The following is a 21,395-nucleotide window of genomic DNA, read 5'->3' as shown; positions in this document are numbered from 1 at the left end:
ACGCAAACTTGGAAAAAGTGCAATTTGTCATTGTTGTCTTTAAAGTCCATGTGCTCAGTCATGCATGACAATATTGTCAACATAATTAGGTATCAATGGAAAGAGGAAGAGTCCCCCTTTCCTTACAACCAACATTGTGCTCTTCATAACTGACAATAAAGAATTTACAGCCCTCCGAAGTTGGATTACCTTTTTTTAATACGGTCTGTATAGTGAAGGAAATAAAATCTAACTTTCCACTAATCACAGTACTGCAAACTTGTGAAAGGAAGGTGTCTATCGATTAACAGGTTCTGAAATGCAAACTCCTGAGCGCAGTTGGTCGTAAAATTAATCTGTTTCCCCACAAATTACTGACGATTACTGTACCGAAACAATCAAATCCACATTAGCTATATTAATAGTTGCCTTTGTATGTTAATTACTTTTATTGCTCATATCAATCAGTGTCAATGCCAGCGTTATCCTGATATAGGCCTATGGTTTTTGAACTATTAAGGATCAAAGTGGGAATTGTTTTTTTGTAACACCTGATATTAACAGATTAAGGGGTGTCATTTTCCAATATTTGTAATCGATATACGTGGTTTTTACATAGGATAGTGTTATGTCTTGGAGTTTGCGTTGAGTTTGCATTGATTAGTATTTCGGCTTTTAATGATCGATCATTAAAATCCGTATTTCTGTGCCTCATTCTGTTGTACATTTTCTGAATTTTTGAAAGCAAAATAAAATGCAAACGACATCTCTTTGGTCAAAAAATATGAATTTAATGATATTTCCATAAAATGATTTTTCCAAGTTTTTGCTGACTGTTGAGGTGAGATGCTTGAAGTAGCAATTAAGTACTGAAGTAAACGTGACGTTAAGGCTCGGTCACAATAATACCATTAAGAACTGCTACGAACGCCGTACGAACGATTTGTAGACAATTTCGTAAGATCTTCTTAAGAAGGCCGTACGAAACCAGCGTTCGTAGACCGTTCGTAGACCGTTCGTAAGTTCGTAGCCTGGTCGATGGACTTGTCCAAGATTTTTTTTTTTTTTTTTTAACTTCGTACGAAACTCTCTCTTCGAAAGGCGTCGTACAAACATCGTAACAACTACGCAAGATTTTGCAGGGTCGAGAGACAATTCTTGAAGCCTTAAATTTTTACGATGATTGTAAGAACGCCTTAAGTTGTTCATAGAGGACTCTTACGTCTTTCGTAAGAATGCCTTACGAACAGAGATTCGTACGGCGTTCTTACGAACAACTCTTCGAGTTTGTAAGGCGTTCGTAAGGGACTCGTAAGGCGTAGGTACACAATTTGTTCTTGCGAATTAAACAGCGTTCGTACGAAATTCGTAAGAAGGCCGTAAGAATCTGTGCCCCATCTACGAATCTCTACGAACTTTAGAATTCGTACGAACACTATTCGTACGAACGCATCGTTCGTACCCTGACCTTTGTGACCGTAGCTTTAGTCAGTCTTCGATAGAATCGATTTACTTGATCGATAATAGTATCTGTTTCGAGAGGACTAGCGTGTTCGAGTGACCTCGGAAGAGCCAGGTCCAGTGCTGTAATTCACCCTAATTTTCACCGCTAATGGTTTGTATTAGTTTGCATTAATTAGTATTTTGCATTAGTTTGCATTGATTAGTAGTTTGCATTGAGTTTGCATTGAGTTTGCGTCAGTTTGTATTAGTTTGCATTAGTTTGCGTCAATTAGTAGGACCGTCTGGCGCCACTTTTGGGTTTCATCAGCTAACAAGGGGGGGGGGGAGCCTTCAGCGCAACCTTTGTTTTCTGGTGGCCCCCATTTAAGTGGTTATACCAGTAAAGTATCTCGAAGGCCTTTTCCTATTATCAAAAAACAAACAAACAAGCAAAACAACAACAACAACAACAACAACAACAACAACAACAAACAAACACACAAACAAAACAAAGCAAAACAAAACAAAGTAAGGGGAGGGGGAGGGCCTCGGCCCTCCCGTTCCACCCACACCCCCCCCCCCCCCCCCCCCCACGTAATTCCGCCGGCAGGTTCGCTTGATGAGACCAAACATCTGGTAGATTTTGATATTACCAGGGAGGTGGCCACCTCCCAAAAGGCCTGGTATTACAGCTTCGATACGTCTCTGAAAAGTAAGTTCCCCATCAATAATGACTCCCGGATCTCCGGCGGATCTCCTTCAGTGGTGACATTTTCCAGTGGTCGAACTTCCAGAATGATTTTAAGTCCAACAGGAATTGCAACCCCCCCCCCCCCTCCCCAAACTGGAGTGTCTCACAGTTTTGCATCGCCAAGAGTAACTGTTTAATTCTTTTGATTGAGCTGTGGTGGTGAGAAATAATAACGTTCTTCCAGTCAAAGCTTTACTTAACTTTTTTAACAAACTTAGAAGACCCCCCCCCCCCCCCCACAGTTTAGGCCTTCAGTACCGTTCCGAGAATTCCAATTTCCTTCCTACTGCATTTCATGCACAACCTCGAGAGTTAGCATTAAACGCCACCATACAAAAACAATCTGTCTGTGTGGTTCGTCGGCGTCGGGTCAGTCAACTAACATCTGTCTAGCGTCTGTTTGATAATGATTTAAAGTTATAATATATATCAGAGATGAGAAGCTGGCAAGAATTATCCTGACATGACGAAAGAGAAGACTTCAAAGCCCAAAGAAGCACGTACAACAAAGGCAAGTAGCCACCTAAATAAAATTTAGAACTGCTTAGTAAAGCAGTGGAAAGTGTGTAGATTATGTCAATGAACGGTCCCGCGTACTGTGATACGTGTAAGCTGTAGGCCTAGGACTACGCTTGCTAGGTGTTTTGACAGACAAACAACAGCAACGACAAACAACACAACAGTCTTCCTCATTTATGGGTTTTGACTCAAATGATATGGTTGGGGAGAGATCTGGTAAGTGTTTCTTCGGAAAGAGTTCCTTATTTCCCCCCGCTCAGTGTTCGATATGTACCCCCGCTAAAATTGCGTGATATCAGTTCGGGAAACCCACTCACAAGGGGGGCCCCTCCTTATAAGTAACCCGTCCCCCTTATAAGTAACCCGTCCCCCTTATAAGTAACCCCGTCCCCCTTATAAGTAACCCCCGGGGCACCCCTTTTAAGGAGTCTCCACGCTTTTTTGCAATGCAACGCGAAAATGAAAGGACTGCGGCAATTCGCTTGATTATGTCCATAAAGCTTCACAAGTTTCCTAGTTACTCACGAAATTTGAGCAAAATCGGTTTGAGGCATCATATCTAAAATCATGGATTTAAATGCGATGTCAAACGACCCATGCGAATGCTGAAATGCGAGCGATTACTGGCGTGAGTGTCGCCAGGAGCGGCGGCGCGGCAATGCTTGAGTGCAGACGTGGCGACTGAGTACATGTACTCAGTCGCATGGGTCCAGCATTCGCATGGGTCGTTTGACATCGCATTTAAATCCATGATTTTAGATATGATGCCTCAAACCGATTTTGCTCAAATTTCGTGAGTAACTAGGAAACTTGTGAAGCTTTATGGACATAATCAAGCGAATTGCTGCAGTCCTTTCATTTTCGCGTTACATTGCAAAAAAGCGTGGAGACTCCTTATAAGGGGTGCCCCGGGGGTTACTTATAAGGGGGACGGGGTTACTTATAAGGGGGACGGGTTACTTATAAGGAGGGGCCCCCCTTGTGAGTGGGTTTCCCGAACTGATATAACACTAACAGCTCTAGGTTCACATTCCAAAAGAGGGCGATATTTTGATGGGGGTTGAGTATAAAATGGGGCGTGGTATTTTTTGGGGGGTCATCACTAAAAAAAAAAAAAATGTTGAAAAATGTTTTCTCTCCTCTCACATGTGCATGTCTCCCTTCTTCTCTCTCTTCCCTCTCTTTTCCCCTTGCCCGGGTGCCCTTCTCCTTCTTTGTTCTTTCTGTCTCTCCATTTGACGATCGCCATCTCCAATTGACTTCTTGCATGGGCCTGTAATGATAAACATGACATAATAGATGGAGAAAACACTTACTGAACTTACTGACAGGTCTGGGACTCGAACTCACTAACATGAATATCTGAGCCCAGTGCGTTCACAATCGTGCTGCACGATGAGTTGCAAGGCAGAGGTAATTCGTGGCAAATATACAATGCATCAACTGTACTATGCTCTTCGTAGAGGGCGCTACTTACATACTTTCTTCAGAGCCTTTGAAAGGCTCTGACTTTCTTCTGAGTCGTCTGCCTTGTATTGCTTTGCATAATAGGTGCAGTCTCGGCAATTGAAGTTTCACCTCAGTACAAACCGACCTCAGACTTCTTCTAGTTTTGACAGTTTTTCAGGCAATTGAAGCGTCATATGCGTAAAATGAAAGCCATAGAAGGTTTATAGGTGGATAAGAGACTATGTCACAGCGAATCGCTTAACCCAGGAGTCTGCGTCACCCTAGGACACCGGGGTCCGCGTCACCCTAGGACACCGGGGTCCGCGTAACCCTTGGACACCGGGGTCTGCGTCACCTTAGGACTCTGGGATCAATGTTACCCTAACACTAACCCAGACCGTAACCCTATACCTTAACCCTAATCATTAGCTCTAATGTTAACATAAATAAACCATCGAAATAAAATTTTACATCCTGACTGTCAACCTGTACATGGTCACGGCCCAGTTGTCTAATATATGTAGCGAGTTAATATAAGGGCGAGTTACCTTCAACCGAGCGACGTACGTCATACGTACGTGCAACGCGTACACACAGTATGCAGCATGCTAGCAGTAGGCACAGTGTCCATCCATCGCATCAGTCTTTAAATAGTAAGTTACATTTCACTAGCAATACGATCTGGTTTAACATCAGAATTCATCTTTTTTACAACTACTGTCCACCAGAAGCTTAATTCAAAAGGAAATGACGTGGCATTATCTCTTAAACTTGATCACGACAACCAATTGGCTGTAAAGTGCACACTAAAGTTAGGATTAATCGCTAGCAGCGTAATGTTAGTCCCACCTATGTGAAATTAAGTTGGTGAGTAAATTTTCACTATTATTACATTTTTGTAGGTTTTTATTAATTTCTGCCACTATATCTACCTATATAGATAGATATAAATGTGTTTTGTGACTAAATATATTTTCTTCTTTTTTTTATTTTATTTTTATTTTTTTGGGGGGGGACATAAGGAACTCTTTCTGTTTCTTCAAATTTGTGATTCACACATATTCCGATTTATAATCTTTGGTGATTGACTAGGAACACGTATAGACCCTAGATGATTTACAAATATCAAATTTTCATCAATTATGTATGAAATAAACCTTCCATTCAAAATCAATTTTATGTCCCAGGACATTAAATGGAGGTCCCATGTACGAGAGAGTAACAACTCATGCACGTTAAAGATCCCGCTTCATTCATTCATCGCAAAGAGCAGGGTGTTTAACCTGGTGAAGTGGTCCCACCTCACATCCAACTGGACCCCATGGAAGACCAGCTTAGCGTAGCTGAATATGGGCTATCCAGCCATCTCTCAGATGGAAATGAACAAATAAACAAACAAACAAAAACAAACAAATAAACAAACAAATGATGTGAGAGCAAGCAGTTCTCAAACAGTGAAAAAAAAAAGAGAAACTGGTATGACAATGTAGATAGTCAACATCCCCAGTTTGTTTACCCCAGTTTAATGAAAACAAATACCCTTTGTAATCTTTAGTAGATACATGCATCAAAGGACACTTAAATATGATACAATCTAAATTTAAATCCCTCACTGACACTGACTGATAGTATTTCTAGTGACTAGTAAATTTCTAATTTGTTTTCTATGCTTTCTAATATTGTACTTGTAATTGACATGCAAGTATTTGATCTGGTCTTGGGAATGGTAATTATGCTTATGTCTGTTTTTTTGTTTTTGTTTTTGTTGTTGCAGGTTGTTGTACGATGTTTACCACCCACCCTGACTGAGGATGAGTTCAAGGAAATTGTAACGCCATTCCCAGACAATGAATATTTCTACTATGTCAAGGCTGATAGGAGGTAAAACGTGTATATTAATGTATAATATGTGATGTAGCTGTTCAGTGTATCAATTTCATGTGAACATGTCCAGCTGGTCTTCATTCAGAATTCTCTGACAATTAATTGCTCAATGTGAGATTTCATGAAAAGTTTTCTGTCCACGTTCTTGCATTGATTTGGGGGTTGTAAATGTCTGAATGCATGTTATTCAGATGAAAATTATATGTGGATGTATGTTGATTATGTTGGGTATGATATGTTATTCATTTGAGTTTGTGTAGGAATTTTGTTTAAATTTGAAATCTCCCATTTCCCAGTAATTATTAGATTGAAAAAAAAAAATCATGCCAAGATCGCATCTGGATAAAGGGAGGGCGGATAGGAGGGGTCGGACTTTACCTCAGATAAGTGATAATAAATGACTGCGAGCTCTCTTTTTGCTAATGCTAAGTTGATCTTCTTTTTGTTTTCCTCCTCTCTGCTATGACAACAGTCTAGGCCAACATGCTTACTGTAGAGCATATATCAATTTCAGCAAGGAAGAAGACATTATACCCTTCAGAGACCTGTGGGATGGATATGAGTTCACTGATACCAAAGGTGAGTTACTAAGATTGAGGTCAGAATGGAGGTTGTGGGATACTGTAAAAGTGAATATTTTTGTGTTACTTATTTTTATTTTATTTTTATTCATTTTTTTGCGCTTGGCCGGGTAAGAAGAGTTTCATGCGATTTTAATTCCATGGAATCAAGACATCAAGCACTGAAACATATGGCAAGGAAAAATATTTATATGCTTTTATTTTGGCACTAGTTTATGGGCTTTTATTTTTGCACTAGTTTATAATTGCGCAAAATGTGCAAAAATTTATACTTTTACAGTATGCTTACAAGATATGTACTTGTTGATAAGATTCATGGACATTTTTTGTGTGTGTGTGTGTGTGTGTGAGTGTATGTGTCCATTGCGGTATATATGACTTCTGAACATGGATCTCATTTCTTGGAGTAATAAAGAGGAGTTGAATTTTGCATACAAGTTTAAAGACCATGATGAAGCTATAATGTGAAAATTAGCCTCTCTTAAAATGATTTTTTCAAATGAGATCTTTTAACAGAGCAAAGGAATGTAGAGCATTTATGCAAGTTACATTCATCTAGAGCTTAAAATGTGTGGTTGTTGTTGTTGTTGTTTTTTTTTTTTTGGGGGGGGGATTAATTTCAGTCGCAACCTTGAGACATGTGTGGTCACGTTGTAGCAAGTTAATTCTTCCTTTTCCCTCACTGCACATTCTAGCAATCACTGTCTAGACAGACAGAATAGTATGTTAATCACTGATGAAATGTTCATACAGCTGTACCTCCATTCATAGTGTCCATATATCCCATTCATGCAGATACAAGTTATCCAGCCGTTGTGGAGTTTGCACCTTACCAAAAGACACCAAAGACTTCTGGAAGGAAGCCAGATGCCCGCTGTGGTACATTGGAAGAAGGTAATAACAGATTGTCTGGTTTCAGTTAGACAGTTGACTTAATTCTGATGAATTGGTGATAAACCTTTGATATTTTGATATCATGATGTCATCAATTGTATTATGATATCTATATGTTAAGTTGCACAGATTTCAATTCCAATTTATGCTTTTGATATTGACAATTTGAAAAGAAAACAAAAATAGAAATACAAGATGCAAATTGGTCTTACATATTTTCATGCAATCACATGAATGATCAACAAACTAGCAGAGATGCGAGCAAACTTTGCACACAATGAAAGTGACAAATGTTTGCATATTGATACCGGTATGTTATGTCATGATGGTGGTATCCTCTAATGACCCTGGAATAGCCTCCTTGTTAGCTTGGCTGTAATGTTTATTGTGGTCGATTTTGTGGTGTAAAAGATGAGCAAACAAGCAAACAGAGATTGTTATAATGAAATTACTTCATTGCTTGTAAATACTTGTCTACATCTGTTCCTAGTGAGTGTGTGATCTTTAACACATTGCAGCTTGTTAGTAAGGTAATGTGGTGCCATTTGCTATTTCTTATCAGAGCTTCTTTTTATTTTCTAGGCATTTTCCTTTTTTTTCTAATATTGCACAGATATGACTCAGATGGTTGGAAATTACAAGTTTAAAGAGTTATTAGATTCCTCTGTAAGTATGTACAATTTCTCTTAAGGTTGTTTTTGTATGTTCTCACAGATGCTGACTACAAGAAGTTTTTAGAGACCTTGTCTGCTGAGGTTGAGCAACTTCCAAGTGCTGAGACACTCTTAGAAGAAATAGAGTCCAAGAACAAAAGTGAAGGTGAGATATGGCATTGTTGTGAAAGCCATTGCATTTTTTTTTCTTTTTAATTCAAGGAATATTCACTTCACAAATTACATGTTAAAAGAGATCTGGACATAGTTTTACTTTTTGGGGGCAAATCATTAACAGCTGACTACCCCTATTACAGTGTTATTTTCTCTATCTCTCCCTCTCTCTCTCTCTCTCTCTCTCTCTCTTTTGCATTAATTCTCTTGATATTGCACAGTGTGAGGAACTGTCAAATTCAGCATATTGTGCATTCATGATACTCCAACATTGTGGTAGATTTAGAAAGTGAGCTCATGTCCATAAATCAAGGCTGCACACTGGCACTGGTCCGACAGTCCCTGACCAGAAAAAATCACTGTCGGACCAGCTACTTTTTCTTGAATGGACCAGTAAAACATGGTAAAACTGGGTACCTGCTGGTCCAACAGACAGGTCAGACTGGTGAAAAAAATGGACTTTATAGAGAAAATCATGAAAAGGCATCTTTCAACATGACATCTCACCGTGCGTATTATTGGATATTGCAATGTTATTCTTGTTTTTGTCTCCTGATGTGCTGCCTTTGTTTCTCTCGTGCAGGAAAAGTCATCACACCTCTAATTGAGTATCTGAAGCAGAAGAGGCTTGAAAAAATAGTAAGTGTTTTCAAACATTTATTCCTTACATCACGAACAATAATTGTCCCCGCCGAACGAGTTCGAGCAGGGGACTATGAAACGGGCTCCGTACGTGTGTGTGTCCGTGTGTCCGTCTGTCCGTCCGTGCGTCCGTGTGTGATCAAAATGTTCAAAATGCTACTCCTTCGCCATTTCTAACCTGATTTTGATTCTGTTTGCTTTATATGATAGCACTACATGGGAGCCTTGAAACTTCTATACAGAATTTCAGTTGTGACCTTTGACCTTAACCTTTGACCTATATTGTACATTTTGCTTCAAAATGCTACTCCTTCGCCACTTCTAACCCGATTTTGATTCCGTTTGCTTTATATGATGGCACTAGGTGAGGGCTTCAAAACTACTACACAGAATTTTGACCTTTGACTTCTTTGACCTTTGACCTTGATTTTTGACCTATATTGTACATTGCCTACAAAATGCTACTCCTTCGCCATTTCTAACCCGATTTCGATTCCGTTTGCTTTATGGGATGGCACTAGGTGAGGGCTTCAAAACTTCTAAACAGAATTTTGACCTTTGACTTCTTTGACCTTTGACCTTGATTTTTGACCTATATTGTACATTTTGCTACAAAATGCTACTCCTTCGCCATTTGTAACCCGATTTCAATTCCGTTTGCTTTAAGTGATGGCACTAGGTGAGGGCTTCAAAACTTCTACACAGAATTTTGACCTTGGACTTCTTTGACCTCTGACCTTGATTTTTGACCTGTATTGTACATTTTGCTACCAAATGCTACTCCTTCGCCATTTCTAACCCGATTTCGATTCCGTTTGCTTTATGTGATGGCACTAGGTGAGGGCTTCAAAACTTCTAAACAGAATTTTGACCTTTGACTTCTTTGACCTTTGACCTTGATTTTTTACCTATATTGTACATTGGCTACAAAATGCTACTCCTTCGCCATTTGTAACCCGATTTCGATTCCGTTTGCTTTATGTGATGGCACTAGGTGAGGGCTTCAAAACTTCTACATAGAATTTTGACCTTTTACTTCTTTGACCTTTGACCTTGATCTTTTTACCTATATTGTACATTTTGCTACTAAATGCTACTTCCGGCGGGGACATATATTACGCACCGCGTAATTTCTACTTTTCCTTGTTCTTCTGGAATTCAATTCAATGTAGGGAATTATGTTAATGTAAATTTTTGCTAGTTCCATTTATGCTTTGTATGTTAAATGAGTAATTTTCTTGTGAGCTAATTTGAAATGAAATTGACTTTAATGCCATGTAATGGTACTTACATGGTTAATGATAAACAGTTTCGTATTCATATTCTAGTTTGTTTTTCGAAAGAAATTGCTTATCAACTACCTGAAAGTTTTGTGAAAGATCCATATTGGAAAATCTGTTGTTGTTATGTGATTTTTTTTTCTATGACTCCATTGGCCTTTTTTGCCAGTGTAAATGCTAGCTCAGTGCACAACAATGAAACATCTGATTCTGTGAATAGTTTTTTGTTGTTGTTTTCTTTGTTTTTTGTCATGATTTTCCCCTACTATGTGTGTATTTTGTGCAAGCATCCATAGCTGCTTTTGTTTACACTCAATGTCTGTTAGGAGCTTCTGTGCGCTAATTCATGTTGCAATGTTAAATCCCATATCTGCACTTTCTTCCAAAAACCCCAATGGCAAGCAGAGTCTGAAGCTCTTATATGGTTTCTCTTCCAGTGTAAACGATCAATTCAAACACCTCTGTTTTTGTTTTGTCTTTTTATTTCATTATATTAGGCTTTTGCCAATGTAAATGGGTCTTCATACACTATTCATTAGAGTCTCTTAGGTATTTACATTTCAATCTTTCGTTGTCTTCTTCTCTGTTTTATGATTATCAATAAAGTGAATTTAATTTAAATCGTACAAAAAGTATAATCTGTAATTTTGTTCAAAGAGGGAGATGGAAACACAGTTTGCAGTGCAAATATATAATGTCATATAATGAGTTGCAGTTGTAACAAGTAAACAACATTTGAGTGACAAATGTCAAGGCTTTGGCCAATTCTAGATATTTTGGTATTTTTTCATCAGCTTTCATTGAGAGATTTTGTTGTTGTTGCTGACTCCTTTGGCATTTCCATGCCTTAAAGGTACTATTTACTATTGGGAGCAGTAATAAAAAAAATATATATATATATTCAAGTTATCACACATATCGCATATGTGTAGGTCTGTTGTATCACAAAACATTCCACCGAATAGAAATTTCGCACTAAAACCTTAAATGTAGGGAGATATATATATTTTTTTCCAATGATTCACAACTGTAAACTGTTTAGTCTAGAAACAATTCTATTATTACTATTTTTCTCATTTTGCATATTTAACAATACTTAACATTGATTATACTGATCAATATATTTACTTTGGTTATTTCCATCCTGAACTCACATTGTAGAACTATTTTTAAGCACTAAGGCTCGGTTTTTGTTTAATCTGCAAATGGTAAATAATTCCTTTGATCTGAGTGCCATTACCAGTTCAGTCATATAGACCAGTTCGTAACTCCACTTTGCGCATGAGCAGAAAAACGTCATTTGTACCAACAGGCATTTTGGTTGGTAAATTCACTCAGATAAGCATCTGTGATGCGATGATTATTTAGGTTATCCTTATCTAAATGGTGCTTGCCAGCACATCCACCAGACAGCAAGAATAACATTTTGCAATATAACAGAAAATAGGCTGTTATTGCATTCAATACAAAACAATGAAATGGATGTCTGCTAAGTTGTCAACTGATGGAGCATTCTGATCACCTGCTCTAAACGGAAGCTTATTCTTTGTTTGAACGTGAATTCCATAAATTGTTATGTCGGGCAAGCTTATGCATTATGCTGCTTTAAAAACGAGTGAAGTGCCTAACCAACTGAGAAAAAGAAAGGTCATTTGTACCAATGTGTACATGAGGTACTTACGAACTGGCTTATTGAAACATCTGCTCTTCCCAAATGTTCCTTGCCTCCGTCAGAAAGCAAGGGAGGAGGCCAGAGAGGAGCGAAAACGCAAGGAGAAGGAGCGACGTCTGAAGGTGGAAGAGGAGAAGAGGAGGAAGAAGGAGGAAGAGAAGAGGCGCAGGGAGCGAGAGAAGGAGAGGGAGAGACGGGAAAAGGAGAAGGAGAAGTCTGGGAAGGGCAAGGAGGACGGCGACAAGGGGCAAGTGAAGTCAGAGCCGAAGATAACGGTGAGAGTAACTTATCAGGTGACACCTAGATCACATGACTACTGTATCCCTTTGGAAATGTGAAGGTAATGTCATCCTGCCAGTTAGCCAATTGCTGAAATACATAGCCAGTTTTATTTGTCCAACTTCTCTTAGTTCTTTAACTAACCTTTTGCTGCTTTTTTACTGCATTGATTGAAATAAGTGTCCTTCTTTTTGATTTGCAGTTATGTTCCACCATAACTCAGTGCAGAGACTGATTCATGGAATATGGTAGAAGAGTACAGTGGAAACTCAATATAAAGAGATCTGCTATAAGAAAATACCTGATATAACAAATTTCTCCAATCCCAGTGAATGTATTTCCTTTGTTTTGTATTGTTTATTGACTAGTTATATAACAAAAGATCTGATATAAAGAACAAATTCTTTTGGTCCCAGGGATATCGTTGTACTGAGTTTCCACTGTACTGAGGGCGTTAGTATGAAGTAAGTGTAAAGTCAGTGTTCTTCCTGCCTGTCTAAATATCAACAAGCAATACACTGCTAATGGTGGGAAAGTTTTGTACAGACAGTTTTGACCAGCATCCCATCTATTCCAGGTTTCGCTGTGGAATCTGCATTAAGTTTCTTGGGCATAGTTTGCTTTATGTTCCCTCCTCCACATTTTTAACTGAATCTCTGACATCATTAGTTCTTTGTAATAAATGTACCTACACTCTGTGGGTGCACTGAAGAGTTTACGAGTGGCATTATTCAGTGACAGTTGACCTTGTTTATTGTCTTTCTAATTCATGTAAACCATGAAGCTACTGAAGAAACCAGTGACAGAGAGTAAGCCAGATGCCAGTCCTGCAAAAGGTAGTGAAGCTCGACAAGAGAAAGAGAGGGGCAGAGACAGAGATCACGACAAGCCCAGAGAGCGAGAAAAGGACCGGGACCGGGACTGGGAGAAAGAGAAGAACCGGGAGAGGGACAGAGATCGGGAAAGAAACCGGGAACGGGAGAGGGACAAGAATCGGGATGCGGGCCGTGACAAGAAGAGGGATCAAGCCCAGAGTGCCCAGTCAAATAAGAATCAAAGTGACAGAGACTCAAGGTAGGCTGCTCTGTGTCCTTTGTAACACCATAAGTAGATTAGAACTCATTTTATGTTGGCTCTGGTGTATTCTGAACATTGATGAAAAGGTACAGTCAACCTTGCTTAGGTTGACCTCGCATAAGACAAATAATTGCCAAAGTCGAGGTTTTTTTTCAGGTTCTCTTTATTTCTATTGATTTCAATCCCTTGATAGTTGAATTTTCTCTACATCAAAGCTATTTCTTCAGTCCAAATAGATTAGACCTAGGCCAGGTTGAATGTATTGGCATTGACAAGCAGTATTCAATGCATCCTTATGTAAAGTCTATTGCAGTGAAGAAAGAGTGATTAAGTTTACACATGAACTTTCTTGTCATGTTACATTGCAAATCTCATACTTTCAGAGAAAACTACATGTTCAATATCACTGTGAAGATATAATTATAAGGAATTATAATTCCTGTAAAATACTGCAGAATTGTACTTTTTACATTTCAGTATAAGATTAGCTCATAACTAGAGAGACTTCATGTGTAGTGCTTGGGGGAGATACTAGCTTGACAGTGTCAAGTTACCCAGATATACACACAATGCCCCTTAGGAATACAATAATCTTTAGGAAGTGTGAAAACCACAACTTGTCTGGGACAGACAGCTTGCATGACATACTGACTAAGCAATGTGGCATCTGTCTTGCCTCCTTCAGAGGAAGAAGTGATGCTGGGAGGACTGACAGTTCCAGGGACTATGAGAAGAGTGGAGGAAAGCATGAAGACTCTAGAGGCGGGAGGAGAGATCGGGACCGGGACCGGGACAGGGACCGGGACAGAGATAGGAACAGGGGATCACAGCAGGAGGACAACAGAGCAAGAGACAGAGCCAAGAATGAGAAGTGAGAATGCATGTTTGGTAGAGCCTTCGTTAAAGGAAATCATAAAGTCAATCAGGATATACCTTTATCACATTCATCAAATTTGGTCACCTAATGTGACTTATGCATTAATTCCTTTTATAAAATGGGCTTTAGAATCTCTGCAACCTGATTGGTCAATTGTCATGCTTTGATTTTTACTGATCCACACTGAGCCATGCGTCCGGTAAAATCTGAACGCATGGCTCAAGTCTTGTATAGTGTTGTAGGTGTACCGGACGCATGACGGGGAAAATGGTTGCATTTCATGAATTTACGGGCCCATTTTATAACACAAATGATGCACAGGCCTATTTCGTGGATCAGTGAGAATTGGATGTTCTCGTTTAACTTTGGAACAGTCTAAAACCCACTCGCTGCACTCGTGGGTTTAAACAGTTACAAAGTTAAACTCATGCATGCAATTCTCACCGATCCACTCTGTCCTGTGCATCATTTGTATACTGAAACATAGGGTCAAAGTTCAGATTTTCTTAACCATATATGTGGCATTATGTAATATTTTTGTCTCATATGTGCTGAATTGAGTAGTGTTTCATGGTAAATTTCTTTCCGTGTATTCATGAGTCAAATTTGTTCCTGTCTTACATCATCAGTGCTGCTGCGAGGTCACAAGGGAGCCGGGATGACAAGAGAGGCGACAGCGGAAGAACGCGCCGCGACTCAGACCACGGGAGGGAGAGGAACCAGGACGGGGGCAAGGGGAGGGACAGGAGGGGGGCAGATGACAGGCAAGATACCAGCAGCTCCAGCAGGAGGGAGAAGAGAGACTCCGGCAGCAGAGACCAGCGTGGGGAAGGGAGTGCCAAGAGGGATGGCAGGCAGGGAGAGAGAGAGGCCGACAAACACGGTGACAGACAGGGCGGTAGACAGGGGGAGGGGAGAGGCGCCGGCACCAGAGACAGGAGGGATGACGCCAAGAGGGACGACTCCTCTTCCTCAACAACGTCGTCGACATCACAGTCGCGGGATGCGGGGAGGAAGGAAATGGGAGATAAAGGGGATGACAAAAGGCCACAGCGAATCAGGAACAAGGTAGGATGATACTACCTACATTCAAACTTTATTCATGCAGTGCACTCCCGTTGTAACGAACATGGTTATAACGAAATTCTGGTTTGAATGAAATGAAAATTCAGGCCGCAGCATTATCAGCTGTATGTATTTTTATTGTTTATTTGATTGGTTATAATGAAAATTCGATATAACAAAAAAAAAAAACTGCCGGTCCCAAGGTCTTTGTTTATAATGGGAGTCCACTGCAGTTGCTTCATTAAAAGAATATGTTAATCTCTGTAACTGTTACAGGCTTGTTATATAAATGCATATTAATGATGAATGTACATGTTAGTAGGCTTTCATTATGGAATGACTGATGAGAAAGGACTTGTGAAAAATACTTTCATTTGTCCCAAAGATTGATATTTTTTTCCTTGCTACAGATGTATTTTGAAATGATAAGGCCAATTTGGTAGCATGCTTCCCTTATACTCAAGGGGCTCAGGTTTAATGCCCATTGAGACCAGCTTTGATAGCAATGTTGCATTGTTGTTATCATACCCTCCCTCCTTGTAGGAGGCAAAGAAATTAGGTCATCTGATGGGACATAAAGTGAAAGTCCAGCATGTGTGTAAGAATCAGATCTCACACATGTAAATTCTCATACTCCATACCTCACTAAGAGGAGAGAGCGAATATGGTGAAGAAGCCCTATCCAAACATTTTGGAATATGAACAAATAATACCAACCCCTGGTGGTTCATCCAAGGAAACTAGCAGTAGTCCATTAGCAGTTGTCTCCAAATGGCATCAACCAAGCAGAAATTGCCATGTGAATAAATGTATAAATCTGAAGGATAAAAGCTTGAGTAAACCATTATCTTTTTATTTCCATTATCTCCCCCCCCCCCCACCCTGGCCTATTTTGTACAGGATCGTCCAGCAATGGCACTTTACCAACCGGGTCAGCGGTCAGCTGGCCGGAAGAGGGAGGAGGGACGAGAAGCTGACTCATCCAAGTCTAGTGACGGGAAGGAGGACAGGCCAGAGTTACTGAGGAGAAGTAGCAGCTCCTCCCTCACAGGAGGAGAGAAGAGTGATAGGTCGGACTCCGGGAGAGGAGGGGTAGGAGGAGGTGGAGGAGGAGGGGGAGGTGGTGGTGGAGGAGGGGGTAGAGACAGGGGTAAGAGAGATCAGGGCAAAGATGGAAGTAGAAGAGGAGATAAAGAGAGAGATGGCGGTAGGGATCGAGGCAGGGACAGGGGAGGAGGTGGTGGAGGAGGAGGAGGAGGAGGAGGAGGAGGAAGAGGAGGGGGCAGTGGGGGAGGAGGTGCAGGTGGTGGTGGTGGTGGTGGTAGAGGAAGTGATAAGCCTCGAGACAGAGACAGAGACCGTGATCGAGATCGAGATCGAGACAGAAACACTGGTAAAGGAGGCGGAGGAGGTGGTAGTGGTGGTGGTGGGGGTGGGGGTAAGAGGTATACAGAAGATAGACCCAAGGACAGGAAGAGAGAGGGAGGTGCCAAAAAAGAGGAATAAGAACATGATCTATCACTGTACCCAACAAGTAGAGGAGGGGTGCAAACATCAGAAGAAGGGACACATAATCCTGCCTGATTAGTACAGCTCATGTATTGAGAAATGCAAACCTCTGTCATATGTATTCCCCCAAGCACAAGCACACAGCCTTATGCTCCAGTTTAGTCATATCCTCTCATGTAAGAGTTGCATGTGAATTTTCTTTGTTTGCTTGTTTTTAATACATGAGTAATAGTTTCAAGGATATAAATCAGATGTTGGCAGGAAATATTGCTACAAAATCCACTTCTGCACACACAAAGCATGGAACATTGTGAGTTGTCACTTGTGTTTGTATTTTCAAGTGGAGAGAGACTACCAGTAATGACCGGATATCTTATATCAAAAGTGGCATGGCCAGTGATGATATGATTTATTGCTGATACTCAAGTTGTGAGTTAGAGGCACCGATATGGTTTGGAGATAAAGGAATCCTCACTCAACCATGAATAATAACTTGCAGTTACAGTGGAAACTCAGTACAGTATAAAGAGATCTGATACAACAAAATACCTGATGTAACAAACTAATTTCTGCGATCCCCATGAGTTTATTCCATTGGTTTGTATTGTTTATTGAATACTGATATAACAAAATATCTGATATAAAGAACAAATTGTCTTGGTCCCAAGGATCTCGTTATACTGAGTTTCCAGTGTATCACTTCTTTTACGATGCCATATTCAATGAAGTACATTTTGGCTTTTAAAGTGATTGTTGTGCCGCTTATGCTGTAAAACCAGAAATGTTGCGTGCTTTTTGATTTCGCGAGAGCCACGATTCACGAAATTGAATTACATGCAAAAGTTCTTGTCTTTACTATGTGCATTGAATACCAGTTGCAATTCGCAAAAATTTCATGCCGCAAAAATATCTTGCTTTACAGTATGAGCAAAATTATTTACACATGTAAATGTACATGACTTGATTATGCTAACAAAATTACAAATTAATGTTTACTCTGCCTTGTCAGGGGATCACAAATGATAATGAGGGTAGAATGTGGCTCTTGCCATTTCATTTTTAAAGCAGTCAGGGCTTTGAACATCTGGGGACCGTTTCATGAAAGTTGTCAGCCCTGACAAGTTGTCAGTCTCTGACAATCACCATGGTAACAGTCAGTGACCAGAGCTTCTCAGCCAATCAAATCCACAGATTTTACTGAAATTGTCAGAGACTCATAACTTGTCAGCACTGACTAAATTAATGAAACATCCCCCAGGAGGGAGAGCAATCTTGTAAAGATGATAACAGTCTCTAATTTTACACATTTTAACCACAAGGCTTGTTCCTCTTTTCAAATACATGTATACTTAAAGGGGTGATACAGTATTGGTGGAGGCGAGGATTTGGCTTTTAACTTTTGCAAGATTTCAAGAAACCAATTATGAAATGTACAGAGCATACCATTCTAAGAAAAATTCAAAGTTTATTTGATGAAAATCGGTTTTGGAATGGCCGAGATATCCAAAAACAAAGTAAAATAAAGCGATCGTAATAAAAGGTGGATCCCGCCTTTTATTAGGATTACACTGTTTTGGGTATCTCAGCCATTTCAAGACCATTGTCATGAAATAAACGTTGAGTTGCACTTGCAATTACATGATCTTTCATATTTCATAGGAGGTTTTTCATTATCTCACCCCAAAATGTTATAAACCTGAAGTTAGGTCTCAACCAAAACTACAAATGATCACTCTTAAGTGAAATGGACAATTGTACTGAAAAGGAGAGGTAGTTTCAGAATGACCAGATCTATAATGTGTTTAGATTTTATGCATGCTTTGTTCAAAAGTTGCCCTTAACAACCACAAAGCTGGCTGGAGGCTTGCCCTATGTAGCAACAACTTAGTGAATTCCTGCCTATTGAACTTAATGGGAGGGAGCAGGTGAATGAAATGCTTCGTTACAAGGCTGTAGGAAAAGAAACATCCATAGATTCTTGATACATTGCAGAAACAGTCTAATGTGATACCTGAGAAGTCCTACTAATTAAAGAGCAGGCCCCCTTTTTTTGGTTGATTTTTGCGTTGATTTGCTGTCTCAGCAAAAAGTTTATCTGGCCTCATCAATATTTGCCACAAATCTGCAAAGAATAAGTTTATACAAATATGTAGAGTGATGTATGTATGGAAAGGCTGAGCAATTTTAATGAAATCCATGCACAAACGACGAGTACAGTTGTATACAAATACATGTATGGCACAGCCGTCTCCTTCTAGATTCTTTTCGTGTGCTCCTCTCACCCCTCGCTACATAATATATCTACTTAGCTTTCTATGAAGGCTTGTGATGGTAGTTATAACCACTATGAATGCCCCAAACAATGCATGGTTTGTTTATGGGGCAACAGATTGTAACAGTTTTGATTTTAAGTACATATGAAAATATGATCTATTTATCTGCATGATGCGAATTTCATCTCGTTTGCCAAAGTATCTCACTTTGAATATCTTTTGTGTCAAAGTTTTACTGTTCAACAGAATAAAGTGTAAGTTGAAGCAGAATTGTGACGTCAATATTTCATGTATGTGGTTGTATGAGTGAAGTATGCTTTAAGTGTGAATGATGTATGCCGAAATACAATATATTACATTTGATATTATTGCACTTGTACATGAAAAAGAAACACAATCATCAAATGAAATTTTTAAAAAAATAAGCGAAATGTCCAATTCATCTCCAAAGTAGCATTGATTAAACTTTAATTTGCCAGAAGGAAGTACGAACTTGTATGTGAACATCATCAGACAGATAAAAGAATCCTATACATGTAATAAGATTCAGCATTGTAGCATACAAACAGACACAGATGTTTGAAATTAGGTGCTAGTACCATGGTACTCTCTTTCTAATGTCTGCAGTGACTTGGAACCAACACGTGTGGCCAACAAAAACATGTATAGTCATTGCATCTTGTGAAGTATGCTAAGCTGTACACTGTAGGCCTACATGTATTTGCTTGATTCTGAAGATAGACTTATGTTGTACATGATTTGGTGTGATTACATCTGCAAACAAGTTATAGATTAATTGATTTAATACGGATAAATAATTGAACAGCCTTGATCACAGTCTTCATTATACAGTGCACAACTGAATGAACTGACAAAGAACAGCGCTATGCAGTAGATCAGTAATGTGTTATGACGTGTTTTAGTACAGAATCTTGTGACTGAAGACACTTCAATGCACCACCTGAAGGGGTTATTGTAGGGTTGGGGTTGTGTGATGGCGTGAACAGAACCAGTGGACCGTAAGAGGTTTATTAAAGTGTGGTTCAAGACCCCTTCAAGTCGTCTCTGATTCCCGACCCTTGAAATGGTGTTGGAAGAGGAATTTTCCCGACAGAGAAAACTAATGTTCTATCTTCTTCCAGACTTGAGACAATTTATGATGTTTGGAAACTGCATGCTTATTAACATAATAAAAACAAAGGTTGTAGTAGTTATGAATACCGTGATCAAAATGAGCGCGGGTCCGTGGATTTGACCACGGACCCGCGCTCATATTGTGTCTGATGATGTGTGTCTCTTTACACAAGGCGGCAGTCTTTTATTGACAAGGAGGCACCGTAATTATACTCATTGACTAGTCGCGGGTTCCTTGCTTGAAAAGGACTTCTTTGGTGACCACCAGAAGTCAAGTCAATTACAAACTGAAAATGAACAATAACTCTTCTGGAAGTGATGTCATGGTCACGCTATTATGAAAAGATTAACCCTCAATAACCGGGGGTGGGGGGGGGGGGGAGCTGAATTCTCCCCTCCCCTTGACACTGCTTGTTCTTTCATGTCTCGCGCGATGACACGACATTTCCTCTAGCGCACAGAATTAAGACCCTATTTGGGGAAAATAAGTTGTACGGTTGCGGAGATATAGCACATATAGCAGATATAGCACGGTTTCCTAGGATTTTGTGTGTACAATGTAGGGTTTTAGAGTCAAAAGATTTTTTTTTTCTGCCATTCCTGAGATAATATCTCTTTTGGTTTCCATAAAAGCTTCCAGATTAAACAATGACATATAAAATAAACAAAATATTTAAAAAAAATCATAAGAATTGGGAAACAATGAGAAAGAAAAAAACATTCATCTTTCTCGTTGCTGATAAATATTTGTTTTGTCCGGCTCTAATTTGCATAAACATTTCCTACTTTTCAATTATGTATTGTCAACACATAGGCCTACACCAAACATCACCTTTCTTCAATTTTCAATTTTTCAATTCTTGGAAAGTGCGTGATGGGACACCGACACGCCACAAACCGTGTACATTATGCTGTTTCAAAATAGCCCAAGGCTATATTTAGGGCACAGTGTTTGTATGTTTGTTTGTTCTTCTCTGCCTTAAAAAAAGGGGGCGGCAAAGAAGAGACAAACATTTACTTGCGCCCTCTCCTGTTCCATGAAGAATAGTCTTGTAAGAAATATTGTATATTTTCTTGTAAAATGCAGGTTGCTTTCTCGGTGAGATGATGAAGATGTAATCCCTTATGAATGTTAATCCGCTGAAGTCAAAGGTCACGAGATGGCATGCCAGAGCTAAGGTCTTTACAAAGAGGGTTTGACCTTGAATATAATCATAGGCGTCATTGGTTTTTATTCCTGTAATAAAAAGAAAATCACAC

At 39.6% G+C, this 21,395-nt stretch overlaps 1 protein-coding gene across 1 annotated transcript; it reads left to right on the top strand.

Annotated features, from left to right (window-relative positions):
• The first annotated feature begins 2,557 nt into the window (after positions 1 to 2,557).
• LOC139720126 (uncharacterized) lies at positions 2,558 to 16,725 on the top strand. The gene is made up of 11 exons (XM_071631498.1): positions 2,558 to 2,684; positions 5,916 to 6,022; positions 6,498 to 6,604; positions 7,402 to 7,500; positions 8,215 to 8,319; positions 8,911 to 8,966; positions 11,984 to 12,196; positions 12,985 to 13,274; positions 13,963 to 14,148; positions 14,796 to 15,222; positions 16,120 to 16,725. The coding sequence occupies exons 1-11, from the start codon at positions 2,637 to 2,639 to the stop codon at positions 16,723 to 16,725; spliced, it is 2,244 nt and encodes a 747-aa protein (XP_071487599.1). The 5' UTR covers positions 2,558 to 2,636.
• The last annotated feature ends 4,670 nt before the right edge of the window (positions 16,726 to 21,395 follow it).

Source organism: Diadema antillarum, unplaced genomic scaffold, assembly GCF_040938485.1.
Source record: "Diadema antillarum isolate AM-2024a unplaced genomic scaffold, OU_Dant_1.0 scf00000122, whole genome shotgun sequence".
Classification (NCBI taxonomy): domain Eukaryota; kingdom Metazoa; phylum Echinodermata; class Echinoidea; order Diadematoida; family Diadematidae; genus Diadema; species Diadema antillarum.
Note: the sequence above shows the minus strand (reverse complement) of the source record. Positions and strands in the feature narration are given on the sequence as shown.

Bases quoted from the DNA above. Each gene is read 5' to 3' on its own strand.
- LOC139720126 (XM_071631498.1), top strand. From the start codon at position 2,637: ATGACGAAAGAGAAGACTTCAAAGCCCAAAGAAGCACGTACAACAAAG. The intron at 2,685-5,915 runs GCAAGTAGCCAC...TTGTTGTTGCAG, and splicing joins AAGAAGCACGTACAACAAAG to GTTGTTGTACGATGTTTACC. The intron at 8,320-8,910 runs GTGAGATATGGC...TCTCTCGTGCAG, and splicing joins GTCCAAGAACAAAAGTGAAG to GAAAAGTCATCACACCTCTA.